The sequence below is a fragment of the Periplaneta americana genome, chromosome 8 (assembly GCF_040183065.1).
Source record: "Periplaneta americana isolate PAMFEO1 chromosome 8, P.americana_PAMFEO1_priV1, whole genome shotgun sequence".
NCBI classification, from domain to species: Eukaryota; Metazoa; Arthropoda; class Insecta; order Blattodea; family Blattidae; genus Periplaneta; species Periplaneta americana.
The window spans coordinates 125,554,457-125,579,107 of NC_091124.1; the positions used below are offsets into that span (position 1 = coordinate 125,554,457).

The window sequence follows — 24,651 nt, forward strand, 5'->3', positions numbered from 1 at the left end:
TATCTGTGAACCACAGGAAGAAGGGAAATATAATATTCTGATGATATATATATATAAATAAATGACAATTGTTTATTATATTCCATGGATTCAATAAAATTAATAGCTTTTTAGTATAAAATGTGGATTATTTAATGAAACTAATGTTATCAGAATTTCCAAAATCCGACATAAATTTTATTGTTAGTTCCAAAATCCGACATATATTTTATTGTTAGTTCCAAAATACGACATATGCAATAGTTAGTTCCAAAACACGACATGTCCAAATTTAATAATCTAATAACTCTTACAAAAATACATACTTTTAGTTCAAACATGTAATTTTATCCTCAGCTTTACTATTAAAGACTATTATAAAAATTTCCTGCACATCTCAACACTGGAAACACTACAGATAGTTTTTCGGCTTTTTCTCTAAACCACTTAGAAAGCAAATGTCGGGTTTTGTAACTATACACCTCAAATATTGTAATACAGAGCAAACTGTGAAGTTTTATCGTTTTCCATCACGAACCCACGAAATGGATTTGAAAAGACGGTGGATATTAGCAGTAAATCGGAAGGAGTAAATTTAAATTAAGTATTTGGGATTTAAGTATTTTAACTAATAGTAACTATTACATGAGTTGCCTAGATTCAAATCCCCCTAAACGCAATTTTTACACATTTTCATGTTTTTATACCATTTGAATCTGTATAATGAATTCTAATACCGTTATAGATATTGTTGTTGAAAGCCGCTCAATTGGGCTGAAATAGAGCGATGAAAATTGACTTTACTTTCAAAATTACTTATAGAACGTAAACTTACAAAGTTGTTAGAATCGAAATCCTTTATCGACAAAAGAGCCTATCATCGACGACGACGACGACGATGACGACGATGATGATGATGATGATGATGATGATGATGATGATGCTGTCACGTGCCATTATGGCGGTCGTGCATTCTGTTGTAGCTTAAATACGATTCTGTTGTGAAACGTAGTTATGTTTTTGTTGCAAATCACAGTAAAAATGAGCGAATTTAGTGCACATGCTTCTCTTGTTCCACCAGATAGATCCCTAAAGCGATAGAGACAAAGAGAAAACTGGAAAAGAAATAGAATGCACCAAGATAGGTAATTAACACATCCTCCAAGTTTTTTTACGTCCGTTTTATTATGTACGAATACCTACTATTATTGCAGTCAACATCAACATTGCTACAGGTTCCCCCCCCCCCTCCCCATTCCAAACACACGATGAAAATATTCCGTTGTACAACATTACGAATGATTGAGATAATGAAGTTCCATAAGATATTTTATCAGTCTAAAGAAAAATACAACAGGATAATTGTACAGTAGCGTGCAAATTAATCCGAACACGACATATTTTTACATTTTCTGTCATTGTTGGCCTCACAGCTGCTCATACCGCTTTAATTGACATCTGTACTACGTGTAATTCCATTGTTGAAGGTCTGTCATTATTTTTTTTTATAATATGTGACATTTTGCCTGTCGTTTTGTACTTATAAGCATTTCAGTTGTGTTGAAGACTTAATACTGCAATCCTGTGTACATTCTGTCTTCTTCACAAATGGATACAACTCCACGAAAACGGTCTAAAATTATAACATTAGCAGAGCATTCTTCTATGACACAGAGGCAAATTGCTGCAGAATGTCACATCGGTTTGGCTACTGTTAATTCGATCATAAAATGATACAGGGAGACTGGATCCATCACACCCCAGAAAAAAGGAAACTGTGGCCGGAAAAGGAAGACTTCACCTGCAGATGATTGTTTAATTGTCAGGAAAAGTAAATTAAATCCTAGACGAACTGCTGTCGACTTAACCCGCGAGTTAATGGCTACCACTGGGGCGAATATTCACGTCACAACAGTGCGGCGTAGGCTTTTGGAAGCTGGACGAAGGGCTCGTAAGCCTATTAAGAAGCAACTGCTAACCCCTGTTATGTGCAAAAAATGCTTAATGTGGGCAAAATTACATCAACATTGGACAGTGAATGACTGGAAGAATGTACTTTTTTCTGATGAGTCTCATTTCGAGATCCACGGCCACCGTGTTTCTTACATATGGAAAGGATCCGAAAAAGTAACAGCAGCTCATCTCCAACAAGCACCCAAATACCCCGCTAAAGTAATGTTTTGGGGTTGTTTTAAACATGAAGGGCCTGGAGCATTAATACCTATCAAGGGAATGATGAATTCTGACAAATATATCCACTTATTGGAAACCAGAATCGTACCCCAGCTGCAAAAATCATTTCCGGATGGTAGAGTTGTGTTCCAACAAGACCTGACACCATGCCATATGTCTCGAAAAACTACAGAATTCTTCAACAAGAAGAATATTCAGGTACTCCCCTGGCCAGGCAACTCACCCGACATCAACCCCATTGAGAACTTGTGGTCAATTTGCAAAAGAAGAATGCAAAAAAATGGATTGTTCTACAAAGGAGAAGATGATTTCTGCCCTCATTGATGTATGGTTTCGCGATGAAGAAATGAAGAATATTTGTGGGAAATTAGTGGAATCCATGCCAAATCGTCTCAGAGATGTTATTGGGAACAAAGGGAGGCCACATAGATTACTGAGGTATGTCTTAGATCCTTTTTTTTTTTTATCCCGTTTGAGTGTTTTTACATAAGTAATTACGTTGTTCGGATTAATTTGCACGCTACTGTATTCTACGACACTGCAAGTGTTCTACAGTAAAGACTACCCGTGTACAAAATTCAAAGAGAGGATTAACATTTAAATACAACATTCGTTGTTCGTCTACAGGTTCCCTAATTCCTGTTTGGAAGATAAAGGTTCCTCAGAATAAAAACTGTATTGGAGCAGAGCAATGCAATTTTGGTAATGCCACCCTTTATGAATGAAGGTCAACCATGAACCATTGTTGTATGTGCGGATCCACGTGAAACTGCACACTGTGCTGCTAGACGCTCGATAGATTTCTTTTGGCTCCTTTCTAACAATGATCTAATTTTGTCCAATTTCACTTCTTAAAATAGTCCTTCTCCTGTATGCTTCCTTGTGCAACCAAAGCAGTACCGGTAGTCTATTATTAACTGGTACATTTACATTTATTCTGTAACTTATACAATGTATATTTTGCAATTAATAATATGCGCTGTTCCTCTTTCTTTATTCGAAGAATGGAACTTAGCCCTTCGATCTTGGTGCACTCCTCAACGTATAAAGTACTTACTTGGGTAATTATCTGTGTAGACTAATGATGTATTGTAGCCCTCCTCCCTACTTGTTACAAATATATGTAACACTTGAGAGGTCCAGAGCCTTGTTTCATAAAAGCTAATAGTCTCTTAATACAAGTGCCTGTCTTGTTATCTTGTCTAGTTTTACTGGATATTATTGAATTAATATTAACGAGATTTGGTGAAATTAGCAATATTAAAACACATATTAATGAAATCATTTTATATTCAAACACATGTTATTGAAATTATTTTATTTACTTTTTCATTGTTTGAAGTTTGAAAACATATATATATATATATATATATATATATATATATATATATATATTTATATTTGCAATAATTCATATTTTTATTTCACACTTCGCTTAGACACCACTGATAGGGCTCATGTACTACCAGTGGTGTGCATACCATAGGTTGATAACCGGTGCATTACACTATTGACTTGTTGCTTGTAGCTTTGTAACTTTTATGAAACAGGCCCCTGAACGCAGTACTAAGGGAACTGACCATTTCCCTAGTGATTCGTCCTGGACTTCTCGATTGTTATGTTGGTAATTATATCTAGTGGTGAGGAGGCTATAAAAATGTGTTATACATTTTCACTCCTTGAACGCAGCGTTCAACGTGGATCTGCACGCTTGCAATATTATAAGTGTCATCAATTTGATCATGTGTTAATGACCTTCATTCATAAAAAGTGGCATTACCAAAATTGCATTGCTCTCCTCCAATACAATTTTTATTCCGGAGAAACCTTTATCTTCTATAATTTGATCTCCTGGTTCTATAAGTTTCAAAATTCCACAGTCATTTGTATAAAACTATCACTGGCTATACCTCCATAACATTTGAAAATTAATCTTACCATACCACAAAGTGCAATTCCATTAAGATCTTTTGCAGTATATGCAGACTTATAATAAAGAGTATCTATATATATACGCTGACTGATTTCAGGAGGTTGCTCTGTTTTAACTTCAGTGCAGTCAATAATAACTCTACAGTTCGGATAATTATCCTTAAAAACAGTAAGCAATGTTGCATTAATATTATCCTTGCCAGGCCAGAAAACAAACTTTTTAGTTGCCTGTGCAAGTATAGGTAAAACAGATTGGAACATTATAGAAATAGTACTCGTGAATATCGAAAATTACAGAAAGGGCAGCAAATGGCAAGGCTAACATAAAAGTCTATTTTATTTACCGGTACTAATTTTGCGTTGAGTAGTGTCTAACAGTAAGTTCAAAAATAAATTTAAAATGTCTTGTTAACACCAGCCAGGAGATTTAATTGTAATTCATTAGAAATTGAACTATAACCACAAAATCCTCTTTCTTCATTTGGGGAGTCAGGCCCAAACAGTTTACTAGCATACTTAGGTTTAGCATAATAATGTGTGGAAAATTGATATACTGTACATGGTTGCGTGCTGGCACTGTTTCCGTACAACTGTTTTTCTTGTAAATTCAATACATGACTACTTTATGCAAGTAAACGATCTTTATTAGAAGAATTTGGCCGATTACTGTCATATAAAATACGACACGACAATAGCTCTGCGATCGGAAAAACAACTGAATGTCACATAGCGTGGAAGGCCTGTTGCTATGGTAATAACGTTTGAGTTGCCAAGTTACAATTCCCACGTGGTGAGTGTTTAATAGCTCTCTTGATGACTTATTGTGCACACAATGTTAGCATTGATACATTTCGTCTTTCATTCTCTGTCGATGTTTGTATTGTCTTTTTATCTTCGCTTCAACTGTCATTGTTTTACGTCAGCCATATAATGTCAATTGCTAGCTTCTATCAGCTGATGGCGTCGTAGTCCATATTGGTAACATAGCACTGTAGTTCCAAGTTCGGCCGCTTAACTGTCATGTCCCATCTGGCAACTTACAGAACTAAAGAGTGTAAATTACATGTTGACACTGAAGTGTCACTTGAGCAGAGATGAACCTATTTACAGTTCTCAGCAGCTTATAAAATGTGACTCTGTTCTTGTGATTTCCTGATCTTGTAGGCAATCTCGTTGACAAGGCCCGATAGTAAGAGATTTGTTGCTTTCATTTTGGAAACATTAATTTAAAACAAAACTATGAAATTCGTCACATGATTAAAGCATGCATAGGCCTAACATTAAAGAGAAGGATGCTTTCTTGATGATCGCTTTTGTTGTAGGCATACAGAAAATGATAGTCGTGGCTCGTATGCAAGAGTAGATTAATGAAATCTAATGAATAAAATATTGATTATTCTTTGTGCAAATGAAGAAAATGCTAATGTGCCTGTATTGCTTTTACAGTATGCATCAAGGGAGGAGAATGGCGAGAAGTATATGACAGCATCAGACTTCGTGCAGAAGTATCTTGGCCTGTATTCAGATGCGAACTTCAATTCAGAATCGGTGAAACTGCTGGCGGGAATTGTTGACACAAGCAAGGATGGGTATTTATCTTCAAGGATTTACTACATTTTCTGCATATAGTAATTATCAATATGAATTAAATAGACTTTGGAAAATAGCCCCAGAATGCTATGATAATGTACTACTGGTATATTGCCAAAAAATGTAATTACATTTAAAGAATGATTGTTGAGGGAGGGAGGTTAGCTCCCAACCGTTTTGTGTCCCATATCCGAACGTTTTTCTAAAATCAGTTTGCTAAACTTTTCTTTCTAACGATCAAATTTACTAAAACTATTTCCTCTAAATTTATTTTCCTAACAATGTTTTTTTCTAACAAACGTAGTTTATAATTTTATTTTCATAATTTTTATTTGGTAATATTATTTTCTTATGGATATAAATTCTTGTTTCAAATTATAGCATTAGATTAAAATATTATGTTATGAGCAATTGTATGGTAGTCCAGTCTTCCTCTTTATAAATTTCATATTTCAATGTGATGGGTTGAATTCTATTCTGATGATTTGTCCATTTCTTTTTTGGCTTCGTCCTCACTGCCTTCCCCAAGGCGAATTTCGCAAGTAGAATATTTTCAGAATCCCTTGTTCTGTTTGTAATTCCATAAGTGCAGAGTACAGATATAGATGATCTTTTTCAACTAAAATTGCAAACCAGTTGTGCCGGCCTTCACTAATATTGTTGGTATAGTGAAGGCTATGTCTTACAGAGTCATACTGATTACGATATCACATGGATAGCGAGATGGTAGCCAGGACTTGTCGCAAAATTTCAATGTATTGTGTTTGTTCTTTGGAAGTAAAAAATTCGTAAACTAATGAAATTGGTACCTGCGTATTGAAGTCTTTAAGATTACATTCATCACACCTCACAGTACCTATAATTGTAAATACTTGAGTGAAGATGTTTAGACAGAAGGTTCCATCAAGAAACCATGTTGCACTTTTAATGAGTTCTTAATTACTTCACCTTTCACAAATGAAGTAGAATATGTTCAAAACCAAGCTCTCAGGCTCATTACTGGTGGAATCAAAACAACTCCAATAGATTCTATGAGTTTCCTCACTAATATTAACAGCATCAAAATGACAATAGAAGAGAAAAAGCACTGATTCAATTTGAAAAACTTATCAGATTACCAGGAAACAATTGGCATTCATACAATTCTCTCTGTAGATTGAAAACTCAAAAAAGTTTCATATCCATGGTTCAAGAATTAAAACGGAAAATCAATATCCCGAATTTAAAAGAAAACTTACAAATTAAACCAAACCCTTTAACTCTATTAAATATAGAATATAATCTAAATTTAACAGAAGAAATATTGAAATCAGAAGTAAACACTGAAATAATGAAACAATTGTCTTTAGAGACAATTAATATTAGGTACCCTCCACAAAACTGGCTTCATTTATACACCGACGGATCCTTGATCTCCATAGAACAAGGTGCCGGTGCAGGTGTTACGTGCTGTCTCTTCTCACTTTATAGATCTCTTGGATATGGAACGACAAGTTTTAGTGGAGAAATCATTGCAGTAAGTGAAGGTCTCAGGAATCTTCTATGCCACATCAATAAATTTAAGAATGCAGTTATTTTGTCAGACTCCAAAGCAACTATTCTATCAATAGTCTCTAAACACACACCTTCGTCTCAAACAGCAGAAATAACTAAAATGCTCTCTCAATTAATATCACTCAATAAAAGAATTGTATTCCAATGGATACCATCCCATTGTGGAATCCTGGGAAACGAGAATGCGGATGCTTTAACAAAGAAGAGCAGCACTGCTACTTACAGACATGTTACTAAATCTACGTATTACTCTGTGAAAAGGTTTATTAAATCTACATACTTAGACTTCAACAAACAAAATTTGATAACACAATCTCAAGGGAAAAAATGGAACTCTCTGCATCATAATGCACGAAAATCGTCTGTAGCTGCATTTAGATTGGCAACAGGCCATGATTGTTTGGTCAAACACCTGCATAGAATTGGAATATATCAGTCCCCTAACTGTCCATTGTGCAACTTAAACCAAGAAATGGATTCGGAACACCTCAAAATCTGTGCTTCATTGGCTGACCATGATAATATCTTTGAAAAATATTGGAGTGCAAGAGGTCAAATGACTTTATTGTCAAACACCTGGCATTAGAAAACAACAACTTTTGATGAGTTCTAGATTTCCCCTTGTTGCAAAAACTAGAATCCTGCCTTCTACTCCTCTTTCATAATAGGTTACATATAGCTTAATATACTGTAGAAGGAACATCTTTCCATTCAGTGTCCTTTGGTACCTATTCGGTAATTTCTGGAGATACAAAATTGACGTACGACATACATTCTTCACTTCAAAATAATGAAAGGAAATTATTAAATAGCCTCGTCTTGATTATTTACCTTGATTACACACTTTATATCACTTAGTAATATACAGTAGTTAATATAACCACTTTCATCTGTTAAAATGAACTAAGTTATAACTACCTAGTTAACTAGTTTAAATTTAAAAACCACGTTGAAGTCGATAAGCAGTTATGTTAAACAAGGTCTGTCTATGCTTATCTTTGAAACAAAATAAGTAAAAGTTATTTGCTGCCAAAGATATAGGAACTTTCACCACGATCCTCAATTTTTAAGTTTGCTCATCATCTTACTATCAAAACTTTAGATAACATTTTCGATAAATAAATAAATTATTTTATTTATTTTACCTTATTCACTTTGTATTCATATTGGTTTGTTACACATGCATATTTAAACTTAATACAGCAACTGTTTCGTATGCTTACGTCCATACTTTGCTTAACGAAGTCTGAAATAAGATTGTACTTTTGTTTATGTTCATATCAGGCTTATACACTACTTAATAGTTTCTAAGCATTTATTGGTAACCCCTTTTCCTTCATACTGTACCATTGTATTTCGTAACTTGTGTGTTTAACCTGATATTGTTTGCATACCATATGATTTGTATAGCTATATGACAATTCTCATACAGTGTTCATTGTTTGCTGTTGTGTTTATTCTACGCACAAGACACTGCACTAGAATTATGTGATCCCCTTATCATAGACTGTTCAACAAGCTGTAGTCCATCCTCGTTTTAACATTATACTGATGTAACAGCTTACACAAGCATTTTATTGATTTTTAAATTTTAAATTTTAATTGATTGATTAAATGGCAAACTTACTAGTGTTAAATTATATAAGCACATGTGGCTTACAGCTGTCTCGGTGTATCCTTCACACCATCGTCAGAGCCTACTAGACCCCGGCGTCATCTCGACATCACTGCTTGTGTAGGGGTGCATTTGCGTGCTGAAAAATGGAGTCGAATAGTGTGTGTGTTCTGAAATTAATCTGTGTGTTGAGAATTTGATTAGGGTGTGTTTTAGTGTGTCTGTATATTTCATATTGTTCTAGTGTGTTGAGTTTTTGGGTTGTAAGTGTAGGATTTCCATGTCTGTATTTATGTTATTGTATGTATGGTTAGCATTAGTTATGTGTTCGGCATATGTAGATGTAGACAGGCAGCGATGTCGAGATGACGCCGGGATCTAGTAGGCTCTGACAATGGTGTGAAGGATACACCGAAACAGCTGTAAGCCACACGTGCTTATATAATTTAACACTAGTAAGTTTGCCATTTAATCAATCAATTATGTTTAAGTGTTAAAAGTAGTGTACGCAAGATTCAAGATGGATTTAAATTTCAATCACTAATGTTTGCAACTTGTTTAGTCTTAATAGTGTTATATACTACAGTAGATGACATAAATGCACATTCAAACTTCTATGTAATCTGTGGCATAACTTATGATGATGACTCTGTAGAGTCGAACATGTTTAAAGTTATTAAATAATGTGTACAAATAACTTTTAGTTATTTTTTTCAAAGATAAGCATAGACGGACCTTGTTTAACCCAATTTAACTAGCTTCAGCTAAAACTAGTCAACTAGATAATTACAACTTAGTTTATTTTAATACATGAAAGTGGTTATATTAACTATACTACTAATAATAATCTTCAATCATTTTCCTAAGTTCTTCTAAGCATTCTTGCACATTCTGTTTTCGAACAATGTGAGTGCTAGAAGCATATCATTCGCTTACTTTTAAAACCTCACAATTGCATTTGAGGAAATTGTACAAGAGAGCAAAATAACTTACGGTATTATTCTTTTTTTACCGTATCTAACAACTGTTAATTCATTAGTTATTTATAAAATGTAGAAATACAGTATTTGCATATTTACAAAGTGTTATCAGCAGATGCATTTTGAAAATATACGCAGATTTCGACATTTGGGAAAAATTGGACTTATGGGGTTTTAAAAGTAAGCTGACAATATGTGTACCTTAAAAAAGCCTTTTATCTGGGTTGTTAAGCTTCTTGCAGGCCTTCGGCTTAGATTTTTTGTAAACAGCCAAGTAAAAAAAAAATAAATTGACTTAATATTAGGCATTACAGTGTTCACACTGTTAATGACTGCTTTCTCAAAATCTGTTTCAACTCTAGTACAGTATGCAAATACTGTGTTGATACCAAGTGTTGCACCTTTATTAAATTTAGCACAGCATGAGTGACTTCAATATAGAAAATATAGAAGGCTTCTTTCATTGGTGAGAGTAACATGGAAACAAGTGCTAGTTGTACTTCTTTTTCCTCATCATCAGGATTTAGGCCTATTTCAAGATTGCTTATTGTAACTGTGAATAACTATGTAAATAATTTGGATTTACTTTAAATGTCCCAGTAGAACTTTTTATTACTAGTTTGTTTCTTTTTATTACAAATACTAAACACTGTTTTCTGCATTCCTTTACCCATCAAGTCTCCTGTTAGAGTTCCACAGGGACAGTACAATAGTTGCTCATGTCTTTGTTCCTGTCTAATCCTGTTATTAATATTTCCCTGGTGGTACATTTTTCAGTTCAGTTCAGTACTGTATGCAAAATTTATGCCGGAAGAATTTCAGGTTTTTCTTCTGTTTCTCGTTTATGTCGCTGCTTCACCTTCCCGCTTCTGCCTCTTCTGATGAGGTGGATGTAAATATGGGTTATTCTTTGATTTATTTCAAGCCCCTGCTTCCACTGACATCCTGATTGTAACAGCTCTCACCATGCTTTCTTTTGTTTATGTTTTGCTACATTCCCAATATAATTATTATCTTTGTAGGTTCGAGGTTTGTAATAAGCGAACATTACCGTCAGTAATTTATTTCCTTTTACCTCTAGCAGATGAAATAACTTTCATATTAGTTTCATTACTGGCAGTTTTGCTTTACCTAATAAATTTGGTATAAAAAAAGAATCCTCGAACAAAAATATACTGTAATTTACAATTCATTTTGGAATGGTCAGCTAAGCTCTTATTAATGCTATGTATCAATGAATTTAAATCTTTTTATTCAATCTTATGGCTTAACACAATATTGTTATGGCTTACACAATATTGTTTTATAACTCATTATTAATGAAAGTTTATTGGCAATAGCACAATGCACCTATGATATTATTGTATTAAGATTTAACTTTTGTAAGTCATCATTACTTAGGCCTATTCAGCAACATTTAATAGCCATTAGGCTTGTGAATTTTAACGTTTGACATAATTGAATCGCACTTTTTAGAAAGGAACTAAGTCAAAATTTGCAATTTTTATTTTAACTGATGAAATGATTAATACTTTCAATGTGCACTAATTGGCGGAGAAAAACACTTAGTCAAACCTCTCCCTGTATCTTTAACATCAAGTTGATATTTGTATACGGCGCTGGTAAACTGGTACAGTATTTATTCATAAAATAAGTTTCTTTTGCTCTTCAGAAAAGTAGCATATTTTGACTTAGTTCCTTTCTAAAAAGTGCGATTCAATTATGTTTTAATAATTTGTATGCTCAATATTTGTCACAATGCTGAATGCTTACATATACCTACCTACATTATTATAAATAAGATTTTTATTATTTTCAAACATGAGGCCAGATTATTTTAATTGATTTTAGATTGTCATTGTAAACACTTCCTACCTGAAGATGCCCCATGAGGGCGAAAACGTTTGTATGATGACACAATACGATGTAAAGATATAAAACATTGAATTAATTTGTTTTATAGTGTTAAGCCATAAAACTGAATAAAAAGATTTAAATTCATTGATACGTAGCAAAAATATATTAGCTCAAAAATAAATGAAACTGTTCGTTGTTGTTGTTATTATTGTTGTTGTTGTTGTTGTTGTTGTTGTTGTTCTTCCATTTTTGCTTAAATAGATTTCGCTCAGTATTTCAAGTTTATTCAATACATTCAATAAATTCTTAGAACAGGCAACAGGAAATTGACAAATTTACATCGAATTTGCAATTTTGCCAATCAACAATGAACATGTTTGTAATACAGATTTATTTTTTTTTGTTTCTAGACTCATTTCGTTCCCAGAGTTCCAAGCTTTTGAGGGTCTGCTTTGTGTTCCTGATGCCTTGTATAAAACAGCATTTCAGTTGTTTGACACAAATGGAAATGGGATGGTTAATTTTGGTAAGTCGAAACATATATTTTACTCCTTTAAACTTTCGAAGATTATTTCAATACTTGTATAATCTTTCATGTAAGAAATTTTCCACACTACATTGCCAAGACAATTAGCTTGCTGTCTGATAGTACGGACTATCTAAATGTAAGCATAGCTTAAATTTGACTGGAAACCGGGTTCAAGTCCCTGTAAGACCAGTTGGAATTTGTGGTGGACAAATAATGGATCAAGTTTTATTAAGTTTTTTCAAGATAGTATACTCCCATTTCATCTGCAACTAGCCATGAAACATAACCACACCACAAGTAGAGACATCATATTTGACCATTGTTGTTGAAGTCAACTGTCTGAAGACAGGTTTGAACCTCATAAGTGACACCAATAAGGCATCACTCATGAGACAACTAAGCCAAGACATAATGGGGTAGGATAGCCAGTTAAATTTACGAAAACATATTAAGATAGAAATACATAATATAAATTGCCAAAAAAAAAATACTGGTGATAGAGCATAAATTACTTACCAGTAACAAAAAAATTGAGTAAAACTTTTCTGTAACTTTGTGGTTCCACATCAAAAAATGTTATTTGTGGGTCTAACAATTTTGATAATGACAATAGATCGTCATTATTTACTTCGGCCGCCACATACATTGCAACTGTGGCAATATTCTTGTTTACAATTCAGTATACTCTGTTGTATCTCTATTGTGTTGGTGTTAGCATGAGTTGGACAGAAGGTTATTGGCAATGATGTTCACATTTATTCCAGTAGTAAATATTATAGTACTATCGATCCTAAAAAAATGATATTTTAGGAATTAAAAACAAAAATAGAAGAAAAAAATAAAATTTCACTACTATACATGTTCAGTAGACCGGGATGTACAATCTGTATAATTTTGGAAGTTTATTATCGTTTACACCCTGTATATAACATATTCATAGTGTTCTGCCCAAGCACAGGTCTTTCACTGCAAACCCAGCTTTCTCCAATCATTCCTATTTTCTATCTTCCTGTTAGTCTCCGCATATGATCCATATATCTTAATGTCGTCTATTATCTGATATCTTCTTTTGCCCTGAACTCTTCTCTCATTCACCATTCCTTTCAATGCATCCTTCAGTAGACAGTTTATTCTCAGTCAGTGACCCAGCCAATTCCTTTTTCTCTTCCTGATCAGTTTCAACATCATTCTTTCTTCACCCAGGCTTTCCAACACAGCTTCGTTTCTTATTCTGTATGTCCATTTCACATGGTCCATTCTTCTCCATATCCACATTTCAAATGATTCTAGTCGTTTCTCTTTACTTTGTCGTAGTTACTGCCCCCATACAATGACACACTCTACACAAAGCACTTCACTAGTCCCTTCCTTAGTTCTTTTTCCAGGGGCCTGCACAAGATGCTCCTTTTTCTATTAAAATCTTCCTTGTCCATTGCTGCCCTCCTTTTGACTTCCTGGCAGTAGTTCATGTTACTGCTTATAGTACACCCTAAGTATTTGAAGCTGTCCTAACATATAATACTGTTTAAATATAGCACCTCTTAAGTCTGTATTATTGCAATAAATAGGCTAATTTGTTCATCACAGACAAATTTTTGAATTTGATTTGATTAAACTTTGTGGCATAGAGAGACATACATTTGAACAAATAATGTATATATGTTGTTGTTTAGGCAACTGTTCTAAGACAGGTCTGAACCTCATAAGTGACACCATAAGGCATCACTCATGAGGCAACTAAGCTAGGAGATAATGGGGTAGGGTGGTCAGGTCATTTCCTCCTCCATTGCATACATCACTTACTACTTCTAATACTATAATGTATGGTAGATGTAGTCTTAGAAAAAATTTGTTGCACAGATACTTATATGTTCGTTCCAACAATTGGTTCATGTATCAGTTCATGTACGAACCGTGGATCATCTTATGCGCATGTGGTGGTTGGGTATTTGCTACGGGATTGAAACAGAACCGGATGATCATAGTGTACTAAATCCAAAGATGCTGTAACTGTGTTCATCTTTGCCTGAGAATGGGCTGCTTAATTATTTATCGTTTTACAGCTAATTCAAATTGAAGAAAATAGAATTTCGATAATTTTCTATAAAAAGACAATATATATATATATATATATATATATATATATATATATATATATGGAAGCAAGAATTTCGCTAATTCGATGTCATATACTGCTGGACTTATTTATGTACAGTACTTTATTTATTATACTTTTAATGAAAGTTGCACATTGAAAATATAATTAACTACTTCAATACCGAAATAATTTTCATTCTCTTTCTTTTTTGGCGAAAATTTAAATTAAATCCAATCTACACTGTCACTTTCCATCTTAACCTCATTGATGTGAACAGTCGCTCATGCCTTTCTTCAGTATCCAGGAGACGTTGGTGAGTTTATGTACTCACCAGTACATGCATCAATCTGTTGACTAGTTCTGACTGTTCCGGACCTGTGTCAAGAGTTTGTTGGATTGTCCGACTGAAGTAATATACATGTTTCTGGTTCAGAATTGGTTTGGAGTGTGTTGGAATGCCTTTTCTGTACTGTGCATGTTCACAATATTTACGGACAGTTTCTGACTGTTGTTGGAACGAACTTTATAATTTCCAGAAAGAAGGCATGATCAGACATACAACGAAATGAAACTAATTTTATTACCTCAACTAGGCCTTCTCTTGTGAACCAGGTCGCTCGTCCTCTGATTATGCGCACTGCCTCCTTTCTGGGACTTATAAAATATCTGTGCGACAAAACCTTTTTCTATGACTGTATAGCTGTCAAAAGATAAAAGTGACTGCTCTCCAGAAGCTAAGTTCACTTCGGGTATCTTGGCTACAATGGGGAGACAGGTGATGCTACATGTTGTTGGACCATATGGCCTGTTCGAACTCAACCTAGTGCTGCTTGTGTGTGTTTTTTTCTTTAAGAGAGAGAAAATCTAATTGCTTCTGTCTCTTTTATAACCGCTTAGTAATTAACATCAGGCTCATGAATGTATTATGCCATGACTTTATTATTATTTATTATGACATCATGGTTGCAAATGGAAAGAAAGAATGATTTTATTATCAACAAAAATATCTTTCGTGGCCTAAACAAAACAAACTTACTGGCATCTGCCTTAGAAAATTCAAACAATTAACAGTTCAAAAAACAAAAACCAAACCAAAAAGCCATGATTCAATATTTAGTCCATCTTCCTCCCATCTCAATCACATCTTGCAGTCGAGTGGGCATGGAATCAACTAGTTTTTTCAAATAGCGACTGTTCTCAGCTATGGCATCCCATAATAATAATCATGATGATGATGATGATGATGATGATGATGATGATGACTGATGATAGCAGTGGAGGCACTTATAGCAGAATTGATAGAATAAGTTCACAGAGTTTCACTATCTCTCCTAATGCTGCATTCAGATGGTTTGATTTGATGAAAACTATTAGTTCATTAACTTTTTTTTTTACGTACGTCATCGGAAATATATGTGACAGTTAATTGAGATCGAAGAGCAGGAAAGTCAAACATGTTGGAGTTACTGTCTTTAAGGGAATCAAAACCGTCTGAATTAATGAGTTCCAAGAAGCATAGGGAATCGAGATTATCGAACCTGTTGTTGAGCTGTTGCAAAATAAAATTGTATAAATAATTTCACAAAACAGGTATTTATAGGATGTCTTAATATCAAGTACTTTATTTTATCTTGTTCTTTTTCTGTCTGGCTAATTTACATCGCCTCGTAGTTCTATCATGGCCCATATTTCTTCAAAGTTCTCACGTCTTGTTTCAAGTTTTATTTTCAGCTTTTTGATTTTATTTACACAATAACCAAGATTTTGTTTGCAATATAGGGAACAAAACGTCAGTAAGAGAGAAAATACTTCCAAATACTGTAAACATAAAATAGAAGTTAAAATCCTTCAGTTAAACTGAAAACTCACGGGCGGAAATCAGCACCTCTTGATCCCACTTTTCATCAGGATCAGTCATTTTCTCAAATAATGAGATTAGCTGGTCGCGATATTCCGAAACTCTTCCTACTAATTGTGAATTGAAGTTCGTGCTTGTGGCCGACACTTTGGGCAATCTCTTCCTGACTTTCTCACATAGTGCATGATTTTTCTTTGTTGATTCTGAAGAAACTGGTTGCCAGTCCATTCAAAGTTAAGAAGAATACTCTGCAGTCTTTGATATTACAAACCAAATGTGACAATACTAAGTTCAGTTCGAAGACGTTATATGGTATAGTATTCAACATACAGTAATTTTTCCCACTTGAAGAATCTCTACCCTCATTGTGACGTCTGAAAGCTTGTTCTTGCTTTCCCAAAAACAAACACATCGCTCAAACGTTTCATAATGTCTCTGTTTCTGCTAATAAGTTCATTAGGCTTTTGGTCATTCACTTTTTTTTTTTGGTTATCAATCTATCTTAAATGTACCAAAAGTTTTTTTCCAATATTATTGCATGCAGGTGATTCTGAAAAGGACTGTGCTCTTTTGTAGCCTTGTGCACATTGTTCATATTATAATGCCCATGATTCCAAATAATTTTATCCTTTGAAAAAGCAGGCAAAGCCAGCAGTATAATTTTTGAACTGAAGAACAACCAGTCATTGTTGTCATATAAATTAGAATTAAAATGCCTTACGCAAGTTTTAACTTTGATGGAAATATTTAATTCAGGAGTTGGACTATCTTTCTGCAAAATTAAATTTTTGCTTTCAATTGACCGAGAAAAAAAATTACACCAAAGAAGATCACTTATTACACAATCACATTTAGCTGTATGTCCGGTATCCGTCTCTATTTTTAACAATCAACGCTGCCACTACAATAATCAGTTTATGCAGTTGAATACAGCATCATAGTTCACTGTAACACTATTCAGTTTATCACTAGATAAGATGAAAAAAACTGTTACAAACACGAAACACGGTTATGATCTTAGCAATAAATATTTTTGTAAAAAAAAAAAAACATTCTTCATTTCGGATTGGGTGTAGATTCAACATCACTAAACCAAACAAGGCTTTCTTTGCGCGCGAAAGAAAAGCGGTTCAAAGCATTGCTTCCTGCTTCCAACCAACGAAACAGCAAGGGAGCTTAGAGATGTGCAGTGCTGGATGGTGGTGATAATACTAAGGAATACCGTACTAAGATATGGCATGGACATTGGCCCAATGGGGGACACTTGCTTCAAACTGGATAGCAAAAATTACTTCTTTTATATCAATATCATTGAATATCCTATGTTAGGCTATCATCCAACCAATCATTTATGAGAATTTTGTAATAAAATAATAGCGAAAACTGGTAGAGCAAAATTGGAGTAGTTGCAAGAGACTTATTTCAGCACACCATAAATTCACTTAGATTTGGTACAGGTTTTACTTTAGCCTCCAGTAGGCTATAAAAAGCTGATAGAGTATGTGTGTATTAAACTGCAACTGTGAAGATGACAAATAAAAATTGGCAGTAGATAAAGTTCCTTTTTAATTCACAAAGGCTATTCAGATGCACTGAAATAAGAATTCAGAGTTACTGGAGTAGTGATGGCATGAGAATCTCAAGTACTACACGCACACGTACATACACGCATGTAAAAAGACTAACTCACTCACTCGGTTATAAAATCAAATTGTACAAAATGCATACTGTGTGCAGTACTTTACATCATATTTTTTTCTTTCAGATGAGTTCGCTGAGGTGATGAAGAAAACAGTTCTACATCACAAAATTCCTTTCGATATGAATGGTGGTTTTGTGAAGCTTTATTTTGGAAAAGACAAGAAACGAGCTATAAGCTATGGAGAATTCAGCCAGTTCCTACACGTAAGAATCCTTTGAGGCAAAATTTTTAATTTTAGACTAATGGAACCTTTTGCATGTATTGCTGAACAAAATAAATACCGGTAATACTGTAAATTGAAATTTGTCAGAACACATATTAATATTTGGTGTTTATAAACTTGTTGATCTTTCGCAAATACAAAACTATTTCCTTTTATTTTTTTCCTTTTTTTTATTTTCTATTTATTTTACTTTTCTTTAGCCTGTTTCATTTTTCTAATTTATTTCTTGTTTCATTATTTTATTATTTATTTTAAATTTACTTCCTTCTTTTCCACATATTATTTACCAACTTTTCCTCGTCACTGTAACTAACTTTTACTCTTTCTTTGACTATTTCTTCCTCTTTCTGTTATTTTCTTTCTTCTTTCTTTCATTCTCCCCTTTTTCTTTCTTTTTTCTTTCCTTTTCTCCCTCATTTCTCCATATCACTTGAAAAACTTAATCAGTATTTTACTCACAACCTGATAAACAACAAAAACTTAACACCATGAATACTCTAATATTACAGACACTGAAGTTGGGCAGGCTCTTAAAACCATTAGATCTACTGCGCAAGGCTCTGACAACATAAACATTGTTTTTTTATCAATAAATTACTCGATATCGTGCTTCCTGTGATAACACATATTTTTAATTCTTCCATCATTACTTCTACCTACCCAAATCTCTGGAAAACGGCTTTAGTGCGTCCAATACCGAAACTAAACACACCTGCGTCTCCTAAAGACTATAGTCCAATCTACATTCTTCCTGTTCTATCAAAGGCTCTTGAACGTATTCTCCAGAAGTAATTAAGCAAATATCTGATTGAATTTAATATTATCGACCCCTTCCAATCTGGATTCAGAAGCGGGCATAGCACTTCCACTGCTTTATTGAATTTAACTGAAGATATACGAGAGGCTATAGATAAACGACTAGCAACAATATTAATTTTATTGGATTACAGCAAAGCCTTTGACTCTGTTGACATGGATCTACTACTAACTAAACTTCGAGTGTCAAATTTTTCTGACAGCGTTTTCACCTGGATGCACTCCTACCTCACTGGCCACCAGCAGCGTGTTGTCTTCAATAATCGGTTCTCCTCCTGGCAGACAGTAGAGTCAGGATTTCCCCAGGGTTTGGTATTGGGTCCACTGCTTTTCTGTCTCTATATTAATGATATCGCTAAGTCATTTAAACATTGCAGATATCATATTTATGCAGATGATGTTCATTTATACATTTCCGTCAGTCCTGACAGACTAAGTGACTGTATTGATAGACTCAATAAAGATCTCGAATCTGTTTCATCTTGGTCTCAACAATTCGCACTTAATTTAAATACAGATAAATCACAGGCTATCTTATTTTCGAATAAAAGATTAATCCCCAATATTAATAATCTGAACCTTCCTCCTGTGACTCTGAATAAAGCGATCATTCCATTCAGTTCAACTGTAAAAAACCTGGGAGTTCATTTTGAATCTAACCTTACCTGGGATATGCATATCAAACACACATGCAAGAAAGTATTTTCCACTCTTCACTCATTAAAAAGATTGTACCACTATCCAGCTAAATTAAAGCAGACGCTTGTACAGACTCTTATTATGCCACATTTCGATTATTGTGACGCTTTATTCAGTGATCTCAGGGCGGATTTATCCCATAAACTGCAACGTCTTCATAATGTGTGTGTTCGCTTCATTTGTAATGTCTCCTACTACGATCACATTTCGCCTTCTTTCGATAAATTATCGTGGCTCAGGTTAAATGAGAGGAGAAAGTTACATTCCCTTTCTCTCTTATACCGAATTTTGCACACCTCTGCTCCCTCTTACTTATTTGTCCGATTCCACAATCTTTCTCGTTATCATAACTTAAATACTCGGTTACAATATGATAACACGCTAGAAATACCGCTCCACACATCATCTCTTTATTCTTCATCTTTCACTGTGGCTACTTCTCGTCACTGGAATTCTCTGCCTCTTGAAGTCAAGGGCTGCCGAACTTTAATTTCTTTTAAATGTAAATTAGAAAAATATCTTATGATGAGTTGCCAGACCTAATGCGTTGCAAATATTTAATGCAATGTATTCCACTGTATTTATTTTTATTGTTTGTTTCTTATTTTTATTGTGTAATCATGTAAATTGTGTTTATTTATCACTTAACACCAGTATGTATCCTACTGTGTTTTCTTTTATTATTATTATTAGTTTATTATTTTATTGTGTACTTTTTATTCAATTGTCGGTTTCTGGTTTAATTATATGAATCTTACTTACTTGTAATCTAATACTAATATGTATTCCAATGTGTTTATTTTTATTTTTACTGTGTACATTTTTTATTGAATTATCGGCTTTTGTTTTTGTGTGATTCTTATTTGATTCTAACAACATTAATATGTATTTCACTGTGTTTATTTTTAATTTATGAGGTAAATTTTTATGTGACTATCTCTTTTGATCTCATTATGTACCTAAATTGTATTAGTATGTAATTACATAATTCCAATCCAGTTGTTGTTCAACTATGTAAGCAAGTTTTAATTCTGGTTGAGTAAGAGAAGGTCTTATGGCCTTAACTCTGCCAGGTTAAATAAAGCCATTATTATTATTATTATTATTATTATTATTATTATTATTATTATTTCTTTCTTTTTTCTTTATATAGTTTCTTCCTACACATTTCTTACAGTTGTTAATGAATATTTGTTGGTGCTTATATTGATAGGACTTCCACGAAGAATATGCAATGGAAGCATTCCGGAGGTACGACCAAACAGGGTCAGGGTTCATTTCGGCCCTGGACTTTCAGGATATCATGATAAGTATCAAGAGTCACTTGCTAACGAAGGAGGTGAAGGCGAACCTGGTGGCAGCAGCTGGTGGGGGACAAGGTGGCAAACGGGTGAGCTTCCCATATTTCATGGCATTCAACTCCCTCCTCAACAACATGGAGCTCATCAAAAGGATATATCTCAATGCCACCAACGGCAACCGGAACCAGGAAGTCACTAAAGGTATGCTAGCTTGGTTGCACTACTGCGTGAGTGGGTGAACAAGTTACAGTAGAATAAGAAGGACATGTAGGTCGTCCACCACTCGGAGTAATGGTTAGCATTCTTGGCCGTGAAACAAGCGGGTCTAGGTTCAAATCCTGGTTGGGACAAGTTACCTGATTCGGGTTTTTTCTGAGGTTTTTCCTCAACCACTCGAAGCAGAATTGCTGGGTAACTTTCGGTGTTGGACCTCGGACTCATTTCGCCTTCATTAGTACCATTCCACTAATCATCTTAATAGTTGCAAGTTACCAGGAGGACATGGCGGACGTGGTTCCAGGATCTGCCTATAGGTGGCATCTGTCTGTGGGAACTGTACATATCCAGAAAAGCCGCAGGGGCTTATACTGGTGACAGACTACAGTCACTAATCGCGATTATCGACCTAATCACTACCAGTATTGGGTTTGTAGTGTGTCACCGTCCCGATCGCGATCAGGAGCTAAATCCTGTTTCCAGAACAAGATAATCGCGCTGAGGCACGGCCCAGTGGACGAAAGTAACATTTTAGTAATCTTTGGTTTCTAATCACCTTGATTTATATTATTTAGGACGTCGTGATAGCTTCTGCTCTGGAATTTTGTTACCCCTTCCATTGTATTATATGAAATAGAAACGAAAATGAATGGTTAGAAAATGAATTTGGCTACTATTAGACGTAGTGGAGAAATTTAATGCAGATGTGAGGAAAGTAAAAAGAAATATGTTAACAGATGACAGACGAATTATTCATATTTCATATGTATATAGAGAGCAATAGAAGGCTGCTGAAAGATGTTTCATATCAATAAGTAATGGATTAGAAACTGGAACTAATTTCTTTTTCAGATTTTCAATTTCAGTCTCCATTACGACGCTATCATTGAGGTTAGGGTTGATTTTAAAAATATGTTTTATTACAAAATAATATAAATTTTTGGCAGGATGATTTAAATTTTATAGGTTATAAAATCTCTTTTCAAAATAATATAAATAGTAATAATATAAATTGTATCAGTTTACATTGTAAAGCATATAACAATTTAACAAATAAATTCCCATATTAAGCTGCAAGAAACAACAAAAAAAGAGGGGGAAAAAAACAATGAACAAACATCAAAAGAAAGTATAAACTTTAGGTGTTGTCCAGGAGGGAAACAAACATATACGTATGTACATAGAGAAAATTGTTTCCTCTATGGTAATTCAGCTGCCAAACGGGACCAAGCGTGACCTAGTGTGTCACCACATTTTCAGTAATCGCGATTGGAGCTAATTGCGATTAGCGACTGTAGTCTGTCACCAGTATTAGACTGTTGGCAACCAGGGTAGTGTAGTTCCCTGGGACAGATGGCGCCTTGGTGAATCGTGGAATCGACTGCGACATGTTTTCTTGGTTAAGGATGCAGCAGATTCAGGCACATGAATTGCGAACAGATGCCATCTACCTGAGGAGGCTGCAGAACAACGTCACAGGAAGGCTAAGGATCAGGTCTCTAGTCAGGACTGCATAATGTGGCTGAATCGATACGATGATACCATGCAGTAAATCATACGCATGAAGAGTGATCCTAATGGACTTCAACAATCATTCCAATATAAGAAGGTTGTACAATAATCCTAAGGCTGCTGTGCTTGCCTGTGGGCCCTCCTCTCAGAAAGAAAAAAAAGACATGTAGGTAATTATTGCAGTTAGGGTGGCCAGACGTCCTCTTTTGTCTGGACATGTCCTCCTTTTAGGCCTTTGTCTGGGGTCTGGGAAGATTAAAAAAAAAATCAAGAAATGTCCTCCTTTTCGTAATTTGTATGCCTATTTTGAAATTGTTTGATTTGACGCTTTTTTCAAGTAATTTGCCTGTAGGTGGCAGGAGCATTGATGGAATGTACTCTTTGCCAATGATCATAATTCTCTTTGCTCCTACTTGCTATGGTCGTTGCTTTCATATGTGACTAACTGTAAAATAATTTTATATTAAGTTTTATCATAAGTATACTTATTTAATTATGGCTTTTAAGGAACCCGGATGTTCATTGCCACCCTCACATAAGCCTGCCATCAGTCCCTATCCTGAGCAAGATTAATCCAGCCTCTACCATCATATCCCATCTCCTTCAAATCCATTTTAATATAATCCTCCCATCTACGTCTCGGCCTCCCTGAAGGTCTTATTCCCTATGGTCTCCCAACTATTTATATGCATTTCTGGATTCGCCCTTACGTGCTACATGGCCTGCCCATCTCAATCATCTGGATTTAATGAACTCCTAATTATGTCAGGTGAAGAATACAATGCATGCAGTTCAGCGTTGCGTAACTTTCTCCATTCTGCTGTAACTGCATCCCTCTGAGCCCCAAATATTATCCTAAGCACCTTATTCTCAAACATTCTTAACCTCTGTCAAAGTGAGAAGAACCGGTAATATAATTGTTTTATAAATTCAAACTTTCAGCTTTTTTTAGAGCAGACTAGATGATATAAGCTTCTCAGCCAAATAATAACAGGCATTTCCAATATTTATTTTGCGTTTAATTTCCTCCCGAGTATCATTCATATTTGTTGCTTTTGCTTCAAGATATTTGAATTTTTCCACATTTTTAAGGGATAAGGTAGGGTGCCCAATTATCGTCCCCTGTTTAGTTTTGTCTCACCATTCATAGACCATTAAAGTTGAAGACTTGAATCTAATCTAGTTAAGAGCTTTCAACATTTAACTACGAGACACAGAATTCGACATTCATAAATTTGGAAGCAAATAGAATATAAAACATGAAGAATGAAATTGTGCAATTTTTGACATTTCAATAAAGCGATCTAAATTTCGTCCCCTATACTTTTTAACTTATTGAATGACAATTATTTCAATAGTACAATGAAATGAAAACATACAACATCAGGGATGTATATTAACAACTAATATTCATAGACAGTACGTGAGAGAGCATTTAGAAAATTATTTAAATTACATTTTGAAAAAAAAATTCTTCCTATGATATTTTCTTAAGTTTCTTAGCACTTTCAAAACAAAATTACATAGTTTAACACTTTAACCTAAGATGCGTCCAATAGAACTAAAACCATTCAATTTGATGTTTCACCCGTTCAGACACGTCACAAATAAATTTTTTGCATTCACAAGATGGACACATTTCGTGAGCATTGCGTGCATTTGATCAATGCCTGTCCTTGTTTTTCGTATACAATTTTTTTTTTTTTTCCACAAAACCGGCATACTACAAGGCGTGTTCTTAAAGTAAGTTCCGTTTTCAATTATAGCCGTCGCATCACTGCAATCGTTATTGTGAGTATGTGTGTTCTCCTCTTCAGTCCTCAGACAGCTGTGCATCCAGTTTCAGAGCTTCAGTCCGTGTGTGTGGTTAGTTGTGATCAGTTTAAATGTTTAAAGTGCTCAAGCACCCTGCCGACTGTGAGATGCGGTCTGTTATCCGTTTCTTGAATGCGAGAAACATCAAACCAGCTTTGTGAGGTGTATGGTGATGATGCCAT

The 24,651-nt window shown here is 34.6% G+C and overlaps 1 protein-coding gene across 5 annotated transcripts in view; it reads left to right on the top strand.

The window, feature by feature from the left end:
• Window positions 1-24,651, top strand: part of aralar1 (calcium-binding mitochondrial carrier protein aralar1) — a 512,566-nt gene that overhangs the window by 336,674 nt on the left and 151,241 nt on the right. For 4 of the 5 annotated variants that reach the window (XM_069833569.1, XM_069833572.1, XM_069833571.1 and 1 more), the window contains 4 exons: window positions 5,551-5,693; window positions 12,111-12,226; window positions 17,951-18,090; window positions 20,839-21,127. In XM_069833569.1, the coding sequence (XP_069689670.1) occupies window positions 5,551-5,693; window positions 12,111-12,226; window positions 17,951-18,090; window positions 20,839-21,127 (688 nt within the window). Of the gene's footprint in view, window positions 1-5,550; window positions 5,733-12,110; window positions 12,227-17,950; window positions 18,091-20,838; window positions 21,128-24,651 lie in introns of those variants that run through there. The other variant, XM_069833573.1, reaches the window with a different exon arrangement.